A 13,736-nucleotide genomic window follows, 5' to 3' on the forward strand; every position below is an offset into this window, starting at 1 on the left:
ATGTGACTGGACTGAAGTCAGTAAATAATAACATTTGTCTATAAACATCAGTTGCATATTGAATAGCAGATTATGTTGTCATTATAATGTCAATATGAATATCTGGGGAAAATTATCCCACATTCCCAGAAAAACTAGCGGTTAAATGTAGACATAAAGACATATAATTAAGCCTGTTTCAGATGAAAAAATAAAAAGGTAAAGATCTGATTGCATGACATTAAAATCATGTAGTGATTGTCCTTCGATTGATTGTCGTTGGCTTGTGGGATTAGTGCATTTGAGACTGGTCTTGGTGTCCAATCCTAGGAGATGTTGACAACGATTCCTGGGGATCGGAGATGTTAAGGGAAGGTGAATAAAAAGGCATATTATAATGGGGCCACATGCATGTCCAATCACCATTAAACAACGGGAGGAACATGTTAAGCTTTTGTTCTCAAGAAAAAAAAGACTTCACAGAGGAACTTGACAAAAACATTATTTATTAATATAAGCAATGTACCACGAACTAGAAAAAAGATACCTATTTTCACTCCAGATCCTGTTTTCATAAAATATTTCCTGTACAAGTGCTGATCCAGGATCAGTATGGCTTTTCTTTCCCTCAAGCCAGGCCCTTCCACAGACGTCAGTGACAATCAAATGAAGATTACAGGGGTTGGGAGGGCGGTACTGACACTTCTACGCAACTTGTGCTTGTACCTTGCTTTTTTTTTTTCCTAAGGAGCTGGAGAATTTTTAATGGGGATGCCGAGGTCTGTGGAACAGGCTCATGAGGGAGTTCATTATACTCGCCAGTGCTGATCGTGGGTTAGCACTTGGGATTCCAAAGAGGCTTTAGAAACACAGGTCCCAATCAGTTGAAACACACACAAGTGATTTTCATTAAGACGTAGAAAATAGTGATTTTGTTTTTTATTAAAGTATCTCAATGGACTAAGACACTTATAAAGTGTAGAAATATCAGAGGTGAGGAGAGTTTACTGCAGTGTGGGCCGAGCTCTGTTCGATTCAGTCTGCCTGGATCGATCGACGTCGAAATTCGAAGGAAATGTCACTGTCTCAGTCAGTGGATTAAGACCTACAGGCCCTTCGCCTGTGTATTTATCATATGTGATTACAAACCTCTGGACAGGACATAAATACGTGGTGAGGCCTTATAAATATTCAGGTGCTCTAAATATACACTAATTTAGGCTGCTTGACTGAACTTGAACCAAATCGACTCGGGCCTTGCTACTGGCTTAACATACATTCTGTAACTGTATGAAAATAGAAACATTAATTAGATACATCTTACATAAAAGCTTTTTTTTTTTTTCTTCGAACATACAAATATCGAGGAAAAAAGTATGTGAGTTGGGAAAGAAGGGGTGGGGGTAGGGGGTGGGGGGCTGATTGTTCTACAAAGCCAAACGACTGCAAAAAACACCATAGAACAGTAAACAAACCCTAAAAATGTCAAAATGCCGTTGGTCCCATCCACGGTTTGTTCAGATTTTTGGCATCTTGTCGCATCCCGTCATATTTTTTACACAATAGCGTCCACAGTCGTCCGCCCCGAAAACAATCCCGCTAACACGGATGACAGTGGAAAGAGCCATTTTTCAAAACCACCTACTAATGATAAATAAGCAAATAATATGGAATTGAAATATTCGCCAGGATTGTGCACATTTACGCCATGCATGTGAACTGTATGGATGGTTAGAAGGTCATTCAGCATCTGCATCTGAAATAACACCATTTAACCATTTTGACAAGAAATCGTGTTATTTCACTGGAGTCTGTCGAAGCAGGTCTCCATTTCAAAACCTGGCGTGATGATTAAATCGGGCTGATTGGATTTCTATTGACGACTGGGATCTACAGAAAAGCACGTGCGGAACCACCGGTCAATCCTGCTTGAAACGTTCTATGGGCTTTACTTCAAAATAAAGTTTAAGACATATTTAGAACCAATACTGAGCTTTTACTATATTACTATATTACTATAAAATTGTCCACTGGATGCATCCTATTCATTGTCTATGCATTTATTGTTGCTTCGAGGAAATGTTCACTGAATGGTCTTTATTTAGTATTATTAGGCAAATCAGGTGCACAGCCATGATATAATGGATATTTAAATTAAGTCAAATCCGTTGCAGATTAGAAATAACGATAGATCTCGCAACAATATGGCTTTTTAGTCATAAAGTTTTGTGAAATACTGTGTATTGGGATGTAGGACTTTACAAGTACTCTTCCATGTTTGTTTTGGTCTCAAATCATCGCGCTTACAGCCCACAGAGTGAAATTCAGGGGCAGCCAAGAAGTTTTTGCATGCTATTACCGGCATGCCGATCAAGTGTCCGATATCAGCCAAATTTGACATAAAGCTGATGTGTAAAACTAACAGCCCAGTGGCACTGGTAAGGTTTGCCGTCTTCTTGGATGTGTGACGAGGCCACTGTCTTTGGCACATTTCTCTTGTCAGAAATTCATTGTTGGACAGTTTCTCTGTAAAAGTCTGATATTAAAAACAATGAAATAGTAGGCAACGTTTTGTATTTTTTTTTAAATCCTCACATTTTGGTTAAGACAAGAAATGCACAACGTAAAAATAATGCTTAACTCAATGCAATATTGTGGAATGCTCAGGAAACAGCGGATCGGAAGAGATGGAGACCAAGTAGGTCACTTGGAGACCTACAAAACTCAAACATTGTGCAAAACTCAAACATTTTAGAAGCAATTTTCCTCAGCATGAATTAATGGGATGTAAAGTAGTGCTAAACATACCTATGAACCATTTTGATTGGGAAGAGTTGTAGGCATCAGGTTCAGAATAATTATGTTAAAAACTGTGTATTTGTTAACCATTAAATGTTTGGGAACCGCATCCCCATCGTCCATCAGAATTTAAAATCATTGATGCGAATGGTCAATGTTGTGAAAACCATGTGTCTTTTGAAACAAATGTTGATGGAATTTCTTTGGGGTTAATTATCAAAACAACAGCTATGGGGATGGGGGGGCAGCATGGCTCAAGAGGTAGAACAGCCATCTAGTAGTGTGAAGATTACCTGTGTGCTTCCCCTATTAACTCGCTTGACGGTTTCCATGCCGTCGTTGTGCAAATTAAATCAAATTAAAAAGCAGTGAAATGATTTGTTATAGCTCTGGCAATGGTCAAACTGGTGTGGACAACCTATTCATTTCCATGACATATTTAGGGATGGAATTAAGCCTGTTCACTATTTTTTTATATGTGTTTATCTAGTTCTTAGGTGCATAAGAATGCAAACCAGCTTACATTTATACCACCGGGAACAACGTTGCCAGGTCAAAGAACATCATCAACAAACGCTCACTGACTAAATAAACATTATACCGACAGAGACCCTGATACTAACTCATATCTAACAATAAACAACTAATGAGTGAGCTAATTGACTTTATGTGAAAAATATTATTATAATGCATAGTACTATTATTAATATCATCACTATAATAATAACAATAGTAATATTCATAATAATAATGATAATAATGATAATAATACTTATATTGGAAAATAAACTAATCCTAAAGTACAACTAAAACTAATGTGCAAGAAAATGAATGAACACTTTAAATGTCTCCTGTGGGTGGAAATGTGTTTGAGTTTTGTTTCTTCAAAGAATAAACAGCTCAGCATGCGCCAGTGTGATGGATGAGGTAATAAAGATAATGGAGGGGACTCTGAAGCTGCTTCTGCGGTACTGCACCCTTTCTAAAGAAGGCACAATGGGTGCTTCGCCATCTTGTTGACAAAGATCCAGCAACCCCAACGTCAAACTAACAGCCGTCTGTTGTTTGGTTGGAGTGTCAACCAGGGCCCATCTATTCAAGTTAATATGGGAGGCTTGTTGTTCTGCTGTCGCGCCTTTCATGAGGGTCCGCAATACACTCAGAGTGTTGCAGCCTTGACGCCGAGCGCAGCAGCACAGCATCCTTTTTGTCACATCGCTCCAGAGTGCATCCCTCTGAGTTCACCTCATTTCCTCCTCCACGCTTGGTCCTTACCCTCCAATCACAGGCCACAGTTCAAAGGGGCAGGCTGACTAGAGGTAGAGATAGCTGACCCAGTAGACAATATTGAAGAGCAAGAAAGAGGTGGGAAAAAAAACCCGTGAGTATGAATCCAGCTCACGAATATTGACGTGGATGCGTCCCTTCTTCCAGCCACCCTCTTTACACTCATCATAGCAGCAGAAGAAGCTCTTGCAGTCTTTTCCGTCCAGGCACTCGTACAGGCAGTTGTCATCGTAGTCGTGCCAGAAGAGGGAGTTGCCCATGGGCATCATGGACCGGGGATTGCGACCCATGCTTAAAGACGAGTAGGCCTGTCGGGATGACGGAGAGGGAGTAAAGATGTTGATTATTCTATGGGCATCCATTGAGAAATGCATTTCTTAGCGTCTTGTTTCATTGGGTATTACTTCTGACTGCTTTGAGTTTTTGTCGTGCAATGATTCAACTCATTAATATGGAGATGTTTGCATGCTTTCTATCTCTGTATCCGTCTGGTTAAGGTAGAAGGCCACACGCATTTAGCTAGGATACTGTATGTCCAAGCTTTCTGCAAAAGTCGATGTCACAAAGTGCTCGCTCACAGGGGGAATGATGGGTTTCTGTAACTCGTTTTATAGAGTGTGGTCCAGGCTCTACATGGAAAGTGTCATGAGACAGCCGTGTTGTGATCTGGCGGCATATAAATAAAGCCTGACTGGCTGAACAAGATGTTTCTGCTCTCTTTAGGAGCAAACCGTTACTTGGTAATCTGCAATTATTAGCATGATATATTACTAATATATTACTGCCAGAAGAGGTATATTCACGGTCAATAAAGCTCTTTATATCATATTCATGTAATGGCATAATGCTGATGTTTCTTTCCTGTGACCATGTTTGTTTTCGTTCTCTTAACTTAAAATTCCTTTTTCATAAGAAGGTCCAGTGTTGTCACTATTTTCATACACAATCTGTTTAAAAGGCCGTGGCTTTGCTATTATTATAATATTTTTGGGAAGCGCGCATTGGCAAGAACACATATTCAACTATACAGATGATCAAAATCATCCTACTGTGAATGATTATAATCTAATGTATTTGCTGATATAATTTTATCCCAGCGACTCGACGTGTCAGATTCCTTGGAGGTATCTGGACTGAAACCTCTTGGATGAGAGGTTCAAATGTCATGAAGATATTAACAAGTCCAGTTTCCAAGAAAATAAATATCAGTGACCACCTTGACCTGGATGACCAAGAATCCACACAGACATTATTACTGTGTCACTCCTGCTTCACCTCGGGGAGTTTTCGTGGATTTCTGCCGCTTCCAAACATGGTCTGCTCACGCGCTTTCAGATCCAGGTAACTGCCATCCAAAACTGTGCTCAGCTTATTGGACAACAAGATAAACAGATGAATTAGTGTCTGACACCTGCTACAATGTTCTATTGTAAGAAGAAACTGAACATCAGTCATTATTATAATAATAATAATAATACATAGGATTTGTATAGCGCTTTTCATGGTACTCAAAGATGCTAATATGGCCAAAATTCACTGAAAAAGCGAGTTTATTGCGATCCCTCATCAAAAATCAAGCATTTCTGGCATTATGAGGAAACTCCAGCTACGAGTTTGAGGGCTGAGGCTGTTTAGCCATCAAACCAAGTCACCGCACCTTGCAGATTCATAGAATGGCTCACAGAAACAATAGGAAAAGTCCAATCATTGCCTGTTCACAACAAAATACCTGACTGCAGATCACAACTATTGAACTAATAGACTGACATCCCCAAACAGATCACAATATATAAGCATTTTATCTATAATTTTTCAATTCTTATCTCAATAGATAGTATGCTTAGCCCTGAATGAATAATTGCTCCTAAGAAAGTTCTCCACATGATGCTCTCCCAAAGGTTTATTAAATTATGAGAGCCAAATTGGGTTTTTAAAAAAAAAAATCCACGCATTTTTATTAGCCTCCTCGGCTCTTAAAGAGGGTTTCGGGAAGCGAGAGGTGGGGGGGGGGGGGGGGGGGGGCGTGAGGCGCGTCATGAAGAGCAATATTTGACTGAGTGGGTGGCACAAGGAGGGAATGTGGAGGGAGTGGGGTTTGAGGTTTCCCCAGCAGAGAGGCTGGGCAAAAAAAAATAAAAACAGCAGATGCACAAACAGATCTGGACTAAATGTATTGCAACACATTTATTCAGGTAGAGCGTACAGTTTCAGCCTTGAGACAAATTTAACCCCCACTGTTCCACACTTGGAAGAAATTATAGAGGAAATGGAGAGAAGGGGGGGGGTAGGGGCCGCAGCAGCAGCAGCATCTGACTCAATTTTCGGAGATGAGTGCCACTGCCATTGAAGTGTTTGCGACAGGTGCAGCCTTGAAAACGCCCACATAGAGCTCCGGGCTCTTTCGCGGGAGTCATCGCTGGGGAAGAAATGTTTTTTGCCGGCACACTTGTGCCTGTAAAGGCACATTTAATGCATGCGGGTAGATGCTGAACAGTACATTTTTTTTACGTTCTATTTCTTTTGAGGACAATGTTGGAATGTCTCACAGGGAGTGCCTGAAGAGCCTGTTTTGACCATAGAAATCACGAACACACACATAAATGTAACTAAATGTAACTATTTTTTTCATGGATTCGACTGTTTGTTTCTTTGTTCGGCAGGTTCAGCACAATCTCAGGGACTGACCTTATTGACAGCGAAGGTACTTGAGAGTTGCTGATGTTGCCATGGCAATCCTAGACTTTATATCATGTTTTTATACAAGCTATTTAGGTTTATTGTGGTTTATAAATCACAGATTCTCATAAGGGATTGAATATTCCTTTTCTCCCATTCATTTTAAAACTCTTGTTGATAATAAAGAAAAAGAACAGCAAAAATCAATGCCCTACTCGTTCTGCCAATACAGACTTACCATTCTCCGTGTCTTGGCAGGGGGTCTGCATATACTGTAGGAGTAATAGTTGAGCATGGCGTATTCGATCATTGCGGCGAAGACGAACAGGAAGCAAACAGTGACAAACAGGTCCATGGCCGTCACGTATGAAACTCTGGGCAGCGAGTTCCGGGCCACTGTGCTCAGCGTGGTCATGGTCAGGACTGTGGTGATACCTGGGTGGTGAACACAAGAATTAGGGACAAGTGCAGAACATAGATTCTTAGATAGATTTCTTTTTTTTTTTTAATTTTGTTTACGATTTACTTGCTTTTTTTTTAAATTAAGTGAATAATTCTTTTTTGATAAAAATCAGTTTTTCTGTTCTGTCTATTTTGAAATTACTCCTTGTATCTAAGAGTTAAATTGGAGTGGAAGCTATTCTATTTAACCTCTGAATCATCCATTCATTCATCCATATCCAGGGCTGGGTCACAGATGCAGAAAACCAAGTAGGTCATCCAAGTCATTCCCACCTTCGTGAAAGATTGCGGCACCTCCTTGAACACCTCAAGGGTCAAAGGAAATATACTGTGTAATCCCTCCAGTGTGTTCTGAATGACCCCAGAGCTTCCTGCAAATGGGATGCGCTCTTTGTTTCTAGACTAAAAGGATTTGCACGGAACAGCACTATGTTGTTTTTCACTCTATACCAGTTAAGGAACACTTGTGGTGACATATTTGGATCTGGAGTCCAACAAATGAAAGAATTGTGAATCCATTTGGAAATATTCAGGTAAATAGAACATCTCCAAAACAGATCAACAAATATCTTAACAGTATCTTGGCTAGATGAGAGGTAGCCGGTGGATAATATATGAGGTAACTATAAACTTGGCCTTGTTCAATGAGTTAATGAGCAGAACCAAATGAATTTTAGGGCGGATTTACTTTTATATTCATTTTTTTCTTTCTGTTCTTCTGATCTGTAGGAATTTCCATCACAGAGAACATTATTAATATTTCAACATTATCTCAATAGTTGGGGAATTCCTGGCATACGTATATGATGATGATATTATTTCCGTTCCAGATTTGCATACAACAGAGGGGTTGTCCTCCGGGATAGGCCACTTGTCTTTGTTGCATGGGTGTTTGATCACTGGATGGCGTTGAAAGAGCTTCACAGTTCTGAATCGAGGCGGCAGAATCGTGTGTAGGAGGACGGACACGTACTTTTCACTCCGTACCTCTGCGACCGCAACGGTGACGGCATGCTAAAATTTTAATGGACTGACCCGGAGTAGACGACGTCTCTTACAATAGTCTGTCTGTCACAAATGATAGATAATCCTCATGGAATTATCATAAGGTAGGTTGAGCTTCCAGGGTGGTAAGACTAGATACGCGTTGCATAACTTTGTTACGACCCAAAAAGAACTTAAGTCTGCACAAAAGAACGGTTCCTTCTTCGGTCAACGTTACATTTCACACCCAGCTTGTGAAAAATGTGTGCTTATTTTTCAAGATAGCTTTACACGGCCAAATATCCCATCATTTCGCTGCCCTCCTCCCTCCCACAAGCCTATTTGTGCTCTCAGATCAACGTATCTCCTTTTACTGGCAGTCGCTTGGACTCATTTCTAAAACCGGGGGGATCGTGCGTTTCAATTTTCGGCTCTCTCGTTATGAAATGCTCTCAGGGGGCTACCTGATTCTTCTATGAAGAAGGGAAGCGTGTATTCGGTCCGTCTATTTCTCTAGCCTCCTTAATGACACTTATTACTGTTACTTAAGTGTAAATGTAAGCATTGTTTTCATTCATTCATTTATTATCTGTACCCCTTATCCCGCACTCAGGGTCATAGGGGTACTGGAGCTCATCCCAGCTGTAACTGGGCAGGAGGCAAGGTTCACCCTGGACTAGTCTTCAGTTGCCACATGTAGACATACATCCATTCACCCTCTTATTCACATATTGGACAATTTAAGGTCACCAATGGACCTCATGAATGGTTTTGGACTGTCCAAAGAAACCGGGGTACCCAGAGTTCCCCCTGACAGCAAGAAGGTTCCTGCTTTGACTCTGAGAGGGGCATATGTGGAGTTTTGCATGTTCTAGTTTCCTCCCACAGTCCAAAAACATGCAGGGGGTTCATTGTGGGGTTCCTCAATTGCCCCATAAATTGTGAATAAGTGAATGGTTGTATGTCTCTATAAGAAATGTGAATGATAGAATTATTGGATGTTTGGTTCCATATGGTGTGAATGAGGGAGTGAATAGTTGTATGCCTCTATATGTTGCCCTGTGACTGACTGGCAAACGACTGCCTCTCGCCCAATAACAGCTGGGTGAATGAATGGTGAATGAATGAATGACTATTAGTTGGTATTACCAGAACATGCAATTATTATAAACCAGTTTAGCTTGTTCTCTATCTATGCAGGTTTTACGTTCATTTCAGGAAGTTGTTTTTCCATAAAGTTTCGCATAATAATTTATTCCTGTACCATAACTTTAAATTTTGTAAAGGATGGGAAGTCGTCACTTCTTTGTACTTTTCGTACTCGCTGTAAAATTTAGACATAAATGTACTTTCACTATAAGTGTCATTAGTGTCATTAAAAAAGGAATTAAAATAATTGCAATTTTAATGTATTCTGTAATTACTTACCTCATTACTACCTTCTTCCAAGACCACACAGGTGGACCCATTACCCACTGATTTCTTTTGGGCTCTGAATAAAGACAGCATTATCCCAACAGCAATATCCTGGGTGACGTATAACTTGTGGTTATTAGCAGGCTTTTGGAGAGGTAAAGCTCTCATCACATCCAGTCCGTTAATGACGGTGATTCATGCTGAAAATAAGGTTGCGCCGATGGCATTAGCTCAGCCGGTAAATGGAGTCCGGTCACTATCCGAACGTAAGCTAATCACCCGTCTTTTCTGAAACCGTTAGAAAAAAAAAAAGATTTGTCTATCGCAGTAATGAATGAGCTTTGTTGAACTTTTAATCACGCTGCGGCGCATAACCTTAGCCACTATCGGGAGCAACTACTCGCACATTGTGTCCTAAAGACATTAGGGAGAATACTGTATCCGGATGGACGAGTAAAATCAATTATTTCAAAGACAGATGGACACAGTGACATTAACGCCCACTGGGGACATCAATATCCTCCGCTCTGACACCCGGACATCATTCAGATAAACACGGCAAGTCGCCATCTCATCCTCTCCTCTCCCTTGTTCACGCCAAGTCTAGCCTTTTCTTTCCCTCCCTCCCTCCTGAGTCCCTCTGTCTCTTTCATCCTCGTCTCCTACAAGTCTTTCATGGCAGCGTGTGCCACTGTTTTCGCCTGTAGTTTCCATAGAGACGAGTTGCTCCCATCTATTTCAAGCTACCTCCTCTGGTCTAGTGCTTGTCTAGACTTTCTCTTTTTCCTCGCTCATTACATTTAAGTGCCAAGTAAGGTAAAGGATCAGGTCTTTGCTCTTCAAGTCTTACTTTCATCGGTTCTCTTATATAAACAATTTGATGACAGAGCAGATGCATCTTTATTTTCTTTATTCTTTCTCTCTCGGTTTTTTTTTTTGGAGAATTCCGAGTTCAGATCTTAGGGTGCGCTGTAAGGGTTATTTTTCGAACCGAGCTGAACGCGCACAGTCCAATTCATTCAAGAGGAATTGTCGCTCCACGGTACCATGGCAACTGGGTGATCCCTCACTGTGGAGGCAATCTGCATGACATCAAGTCTCACATCTCCCCGCGGAAAACAGGGGTCACATGCGAGGAGAAAGCTCCAGTGCATATGCCTCCAACGTAAACACAGACCGACAGTGCGATCACAGCTGAAAAACTCGATTTCTTATTTCTCAAAGCACATTGATTCCCCATTGGGTTCTGCAGGTTTGCAAGTTTGGTGCAATCATTATCTATAAATAACACCAAGGGATACCTGGCATCGATCAGTGGCCGAGGAGCTGGCAGTGATCTTTTTTGCAACTGAAACTGCTATTATAACTTCCATGGGATAAAATATAAAATAGTTGAGTGCTTCACATTAGCACTGGTTCAGTCCACTGAATGCTCAGAAATCCAAACAGTGGTTTTGCTGGTGCTGAAAGCCAGTGAACCCACCCCCCGTTTAACACGCCCCCATTAAGAGGGATGAATCAATATTTTGAATGTGAGATTTTAGACCCGCAAACACCAACTACAATCAAAACAATGTCTCGGCCAAAGGCTGTCTCAGTAAGAGTGCGTGTTTGTCGGATTCGGTGCATATTCCCTCATGGTCCGATAGCCATCTGTTCCGTGTGCGAAGGGAATATAAATAAATAAATAAATAAATAAATAAAAAATTCTGCGCTTGTTCATAGTCTTGGCCCGGTGGATCGGAAACAAAGTGGGTCAGATCGAGCCACGCAAGACTCGTCCAACCAATCAATGGGAAAGGCTCACCGCTATTTCTGCCATATACTCTGCCAACACACCAATGAGATTCTCAACTTGTCATTTTAGTATTTAAAAAACAAGAGCAAAAAAAACCAAATCATTACACGTCCTTTCCCTTGGACTGGGTGCCGCCAGAAAAATGTGCCGCAGAATTGGTGCCAGTCACCTTTTTGGGACAGACACTAGTGGAAGTCAATGTGCCAGATTTTGAGCTTAGTGAAAGGATGAACATGCCAATGTTCTCTATGTTGAGTATCAATAATTCCTAAAACCTGGGCTCCATAATGATTGATGTTGGACAAATTGATCTGCTGAGCAATGGGGGATTTGTACTCCCCAAATTGGCTCGTTTTTTTTTTTTACTAGTTGACCCGGCAAGAAAATAGTAACATTTCATAAAGTCTTATGATGCATTCAGAACACGTTTGACAAAACCTGAGGCGGCTTGCTTTGTCTGCTGGTTTGGCTCACAGAACTGAAACTACACAGCTTTGCCTGCGGAGCATTATTCAGATTAGTATTACTGAACTGAATTTACAGTTGGAATGACTTATATTGCTAAATACATCTTTTTAAAGTATCTAAGTGCATACAGACAATAGGTGATGATGAGTACTTTTGTCCCCAACCCTACTCTGTGCACTCGCATACCGAATTTGTTTGCTTTTTACTTACCGCCATGATGCACTGCTGAAGTATAATTATACTTCCTAATTGTTTTTCTATCTTAGGAATATTGCGGTATCATAATAAAACCCAAAAGTCCTTTTAAGAAAATGAATAGATTAAGATGAAACTTCAGCCTAAGCCAATTAGTGCTTCATAACATCAAGCACGCTGTTCAACAACCCAAAATAAACCCTGAAAAACTGTCAATCGCCTCAAGATTTTTGATTAAAAACCCATATGCAAACACCACAGGTACTTCCGTTTCGGACTTCATCAAATGTCAGTGCCTACGTATTTCCTGTCTGTCAATGCTGTTGTTAAACAACATATCCAACAGAGGGCAGTGCGGAGCTCAGTGTTCACGTCAGAGCTGTTTTGGACAATAATAAACATGGCAATGGCGGTGGAGCTGGTGATAACGGACATTCTGAGTAAGAATGATGGCATCTGGATGGATGATTCCTTGCCCTGGTTCCATTCTCTGGTCGTATTTGAGCACACCATGCAACATTGCCCCCGAAAGACTTCAGATGGTATTATATGTCGGTATTTCTTGATTCGTACAGATTTATGCAGGAAATGAACAAAAGAGATGACAGAAGTAGAGGGAGAAGACATAATGAGCGAAAAAACTGGAAGGTGTGCTCTTTCTTTTATAATTTGGTACTACATAACATTATCCCCTGGTGCTGATGGATCACTTAACTCTCTCATAACTGGCAGCACTGTCTGCAAGCTTTAATAAACTTTTAATAAGCCTTAATAAACACAAAGCTGGCAGACGCTGGCCCTAAAAACACAGACATCACAGCAGCCGCGTGAACTGAATATATATGTTCTGACAAAGTAGTACATACAAGGCTGAAATTATGCAGTTGGATAATCTGAAATGTAAATCACAACAGTGGGGAAAAAAAGGGGGGAGCTTTTCCTGTTTTGAGCTGCACTGGCAGATTTTCTGGCACATCAAACACAAAAAGTTGCAAGTCTGTGCGCTCAGGAGCCGCCGATCTCCTCGGCGTGGGCCGTGTTTGTTTGCGGTAATTATGCTGATGATTTCAAATTAATGTGTGAGTGATTGAGGTTAAAACGCCGCGCAAGGCAACACAGTTCTAATCTGATTAATGGTGCTAGGTGAACTGCGGAGGCCTTGACAGCAAGTCATGTCTTCCGTGCATGTAATCAATCAACTAGGTTTTTGCGCAAGACTCCTCTGGCCAAGCCCGTCCTCAGCGTCGTCAACAACTCTGTGATTCTCAGGGTAATTTGCTCAACCGAGCATACGTCGCGCGGTCAACTCCACATTTATGGACTTGAAGAACAAGGCGATCTAAATGGCAGGGAACGCTCTATTGTGTTTGCACCACTTGAGCTAATGAGTCACACTTTATGACAAAAACGCACGAGCAGATTGGGCTTTTGTTGGAAGTGGTGGTTGCCTAGAGGACTGGATTAAATGAACCTTGCTTTATCTTATTCTGTAATTTTAAAACGCTATTCTACATTTGAAGATTATGGTGATTGTGCAACTTTAAAATAAAATGTTTATTTTAACATCACTCAAATATGTATCACGACTGCCTGCAATGTAATTTATTGAGCTTTTTACAGCCCTTGTTGATGCTGTGCACTGAAGTTCAGTAGAAAAAAACACATCAGCTAC

The 13,736-nt window shown here is 40.9% G+C and overlaps 1 protein-coding gene across 1 annotated transcript in view; it reads right to left on the reverse strand.

Annotated features, from left to right (window-relative positions):
- Window positions 1-473: 473 nt before the first annotated feature.
- The window catches only part of LOC147233345 (gamma-aminobutyric acid receptor subunit gamma-3-like), a 109,639-nt gene continuing 96,376 nt past the window's right edge, over window positions 474-13,736 (reverse strand). The window contains exons 9-11 of the mRNA XM_086148045.1: window positions 6,980-7,176; window positions 5,341-5,433; window positions 474-4,373 (exon numbers count right to left, since the gene is read on the reverse strand). Coding sequence (XP_086004171.1) covers window positions 4,092-4,373; window positions 5,341-5,433; window positions 6,980-7,176 — 572 coding nt within the window. The 3' untranslated portion in view covers window positions 474-4,091. The remainder of the gene's footprint in view (window positions 4,374-5,340; window positions 5,434-6,979; window positions 7,177-13,736) is intronic.

This window comes from Fistularia commersonii, chromosome 6 (assembly GCF_037954325.1).
Source record: "Fistularia commersonii isolate RoL2024-O1a breed Wild chromosome 6, RoL_Fcom_v1.0, whole genome shotgun sequence".
NCBI classification, from domain to species: Eukaryota; Metazoa; Chordata; class Actinopteri; order Syngnathiformes; family Fistulariidae; genus Fistularia; species Fistularia commersonii.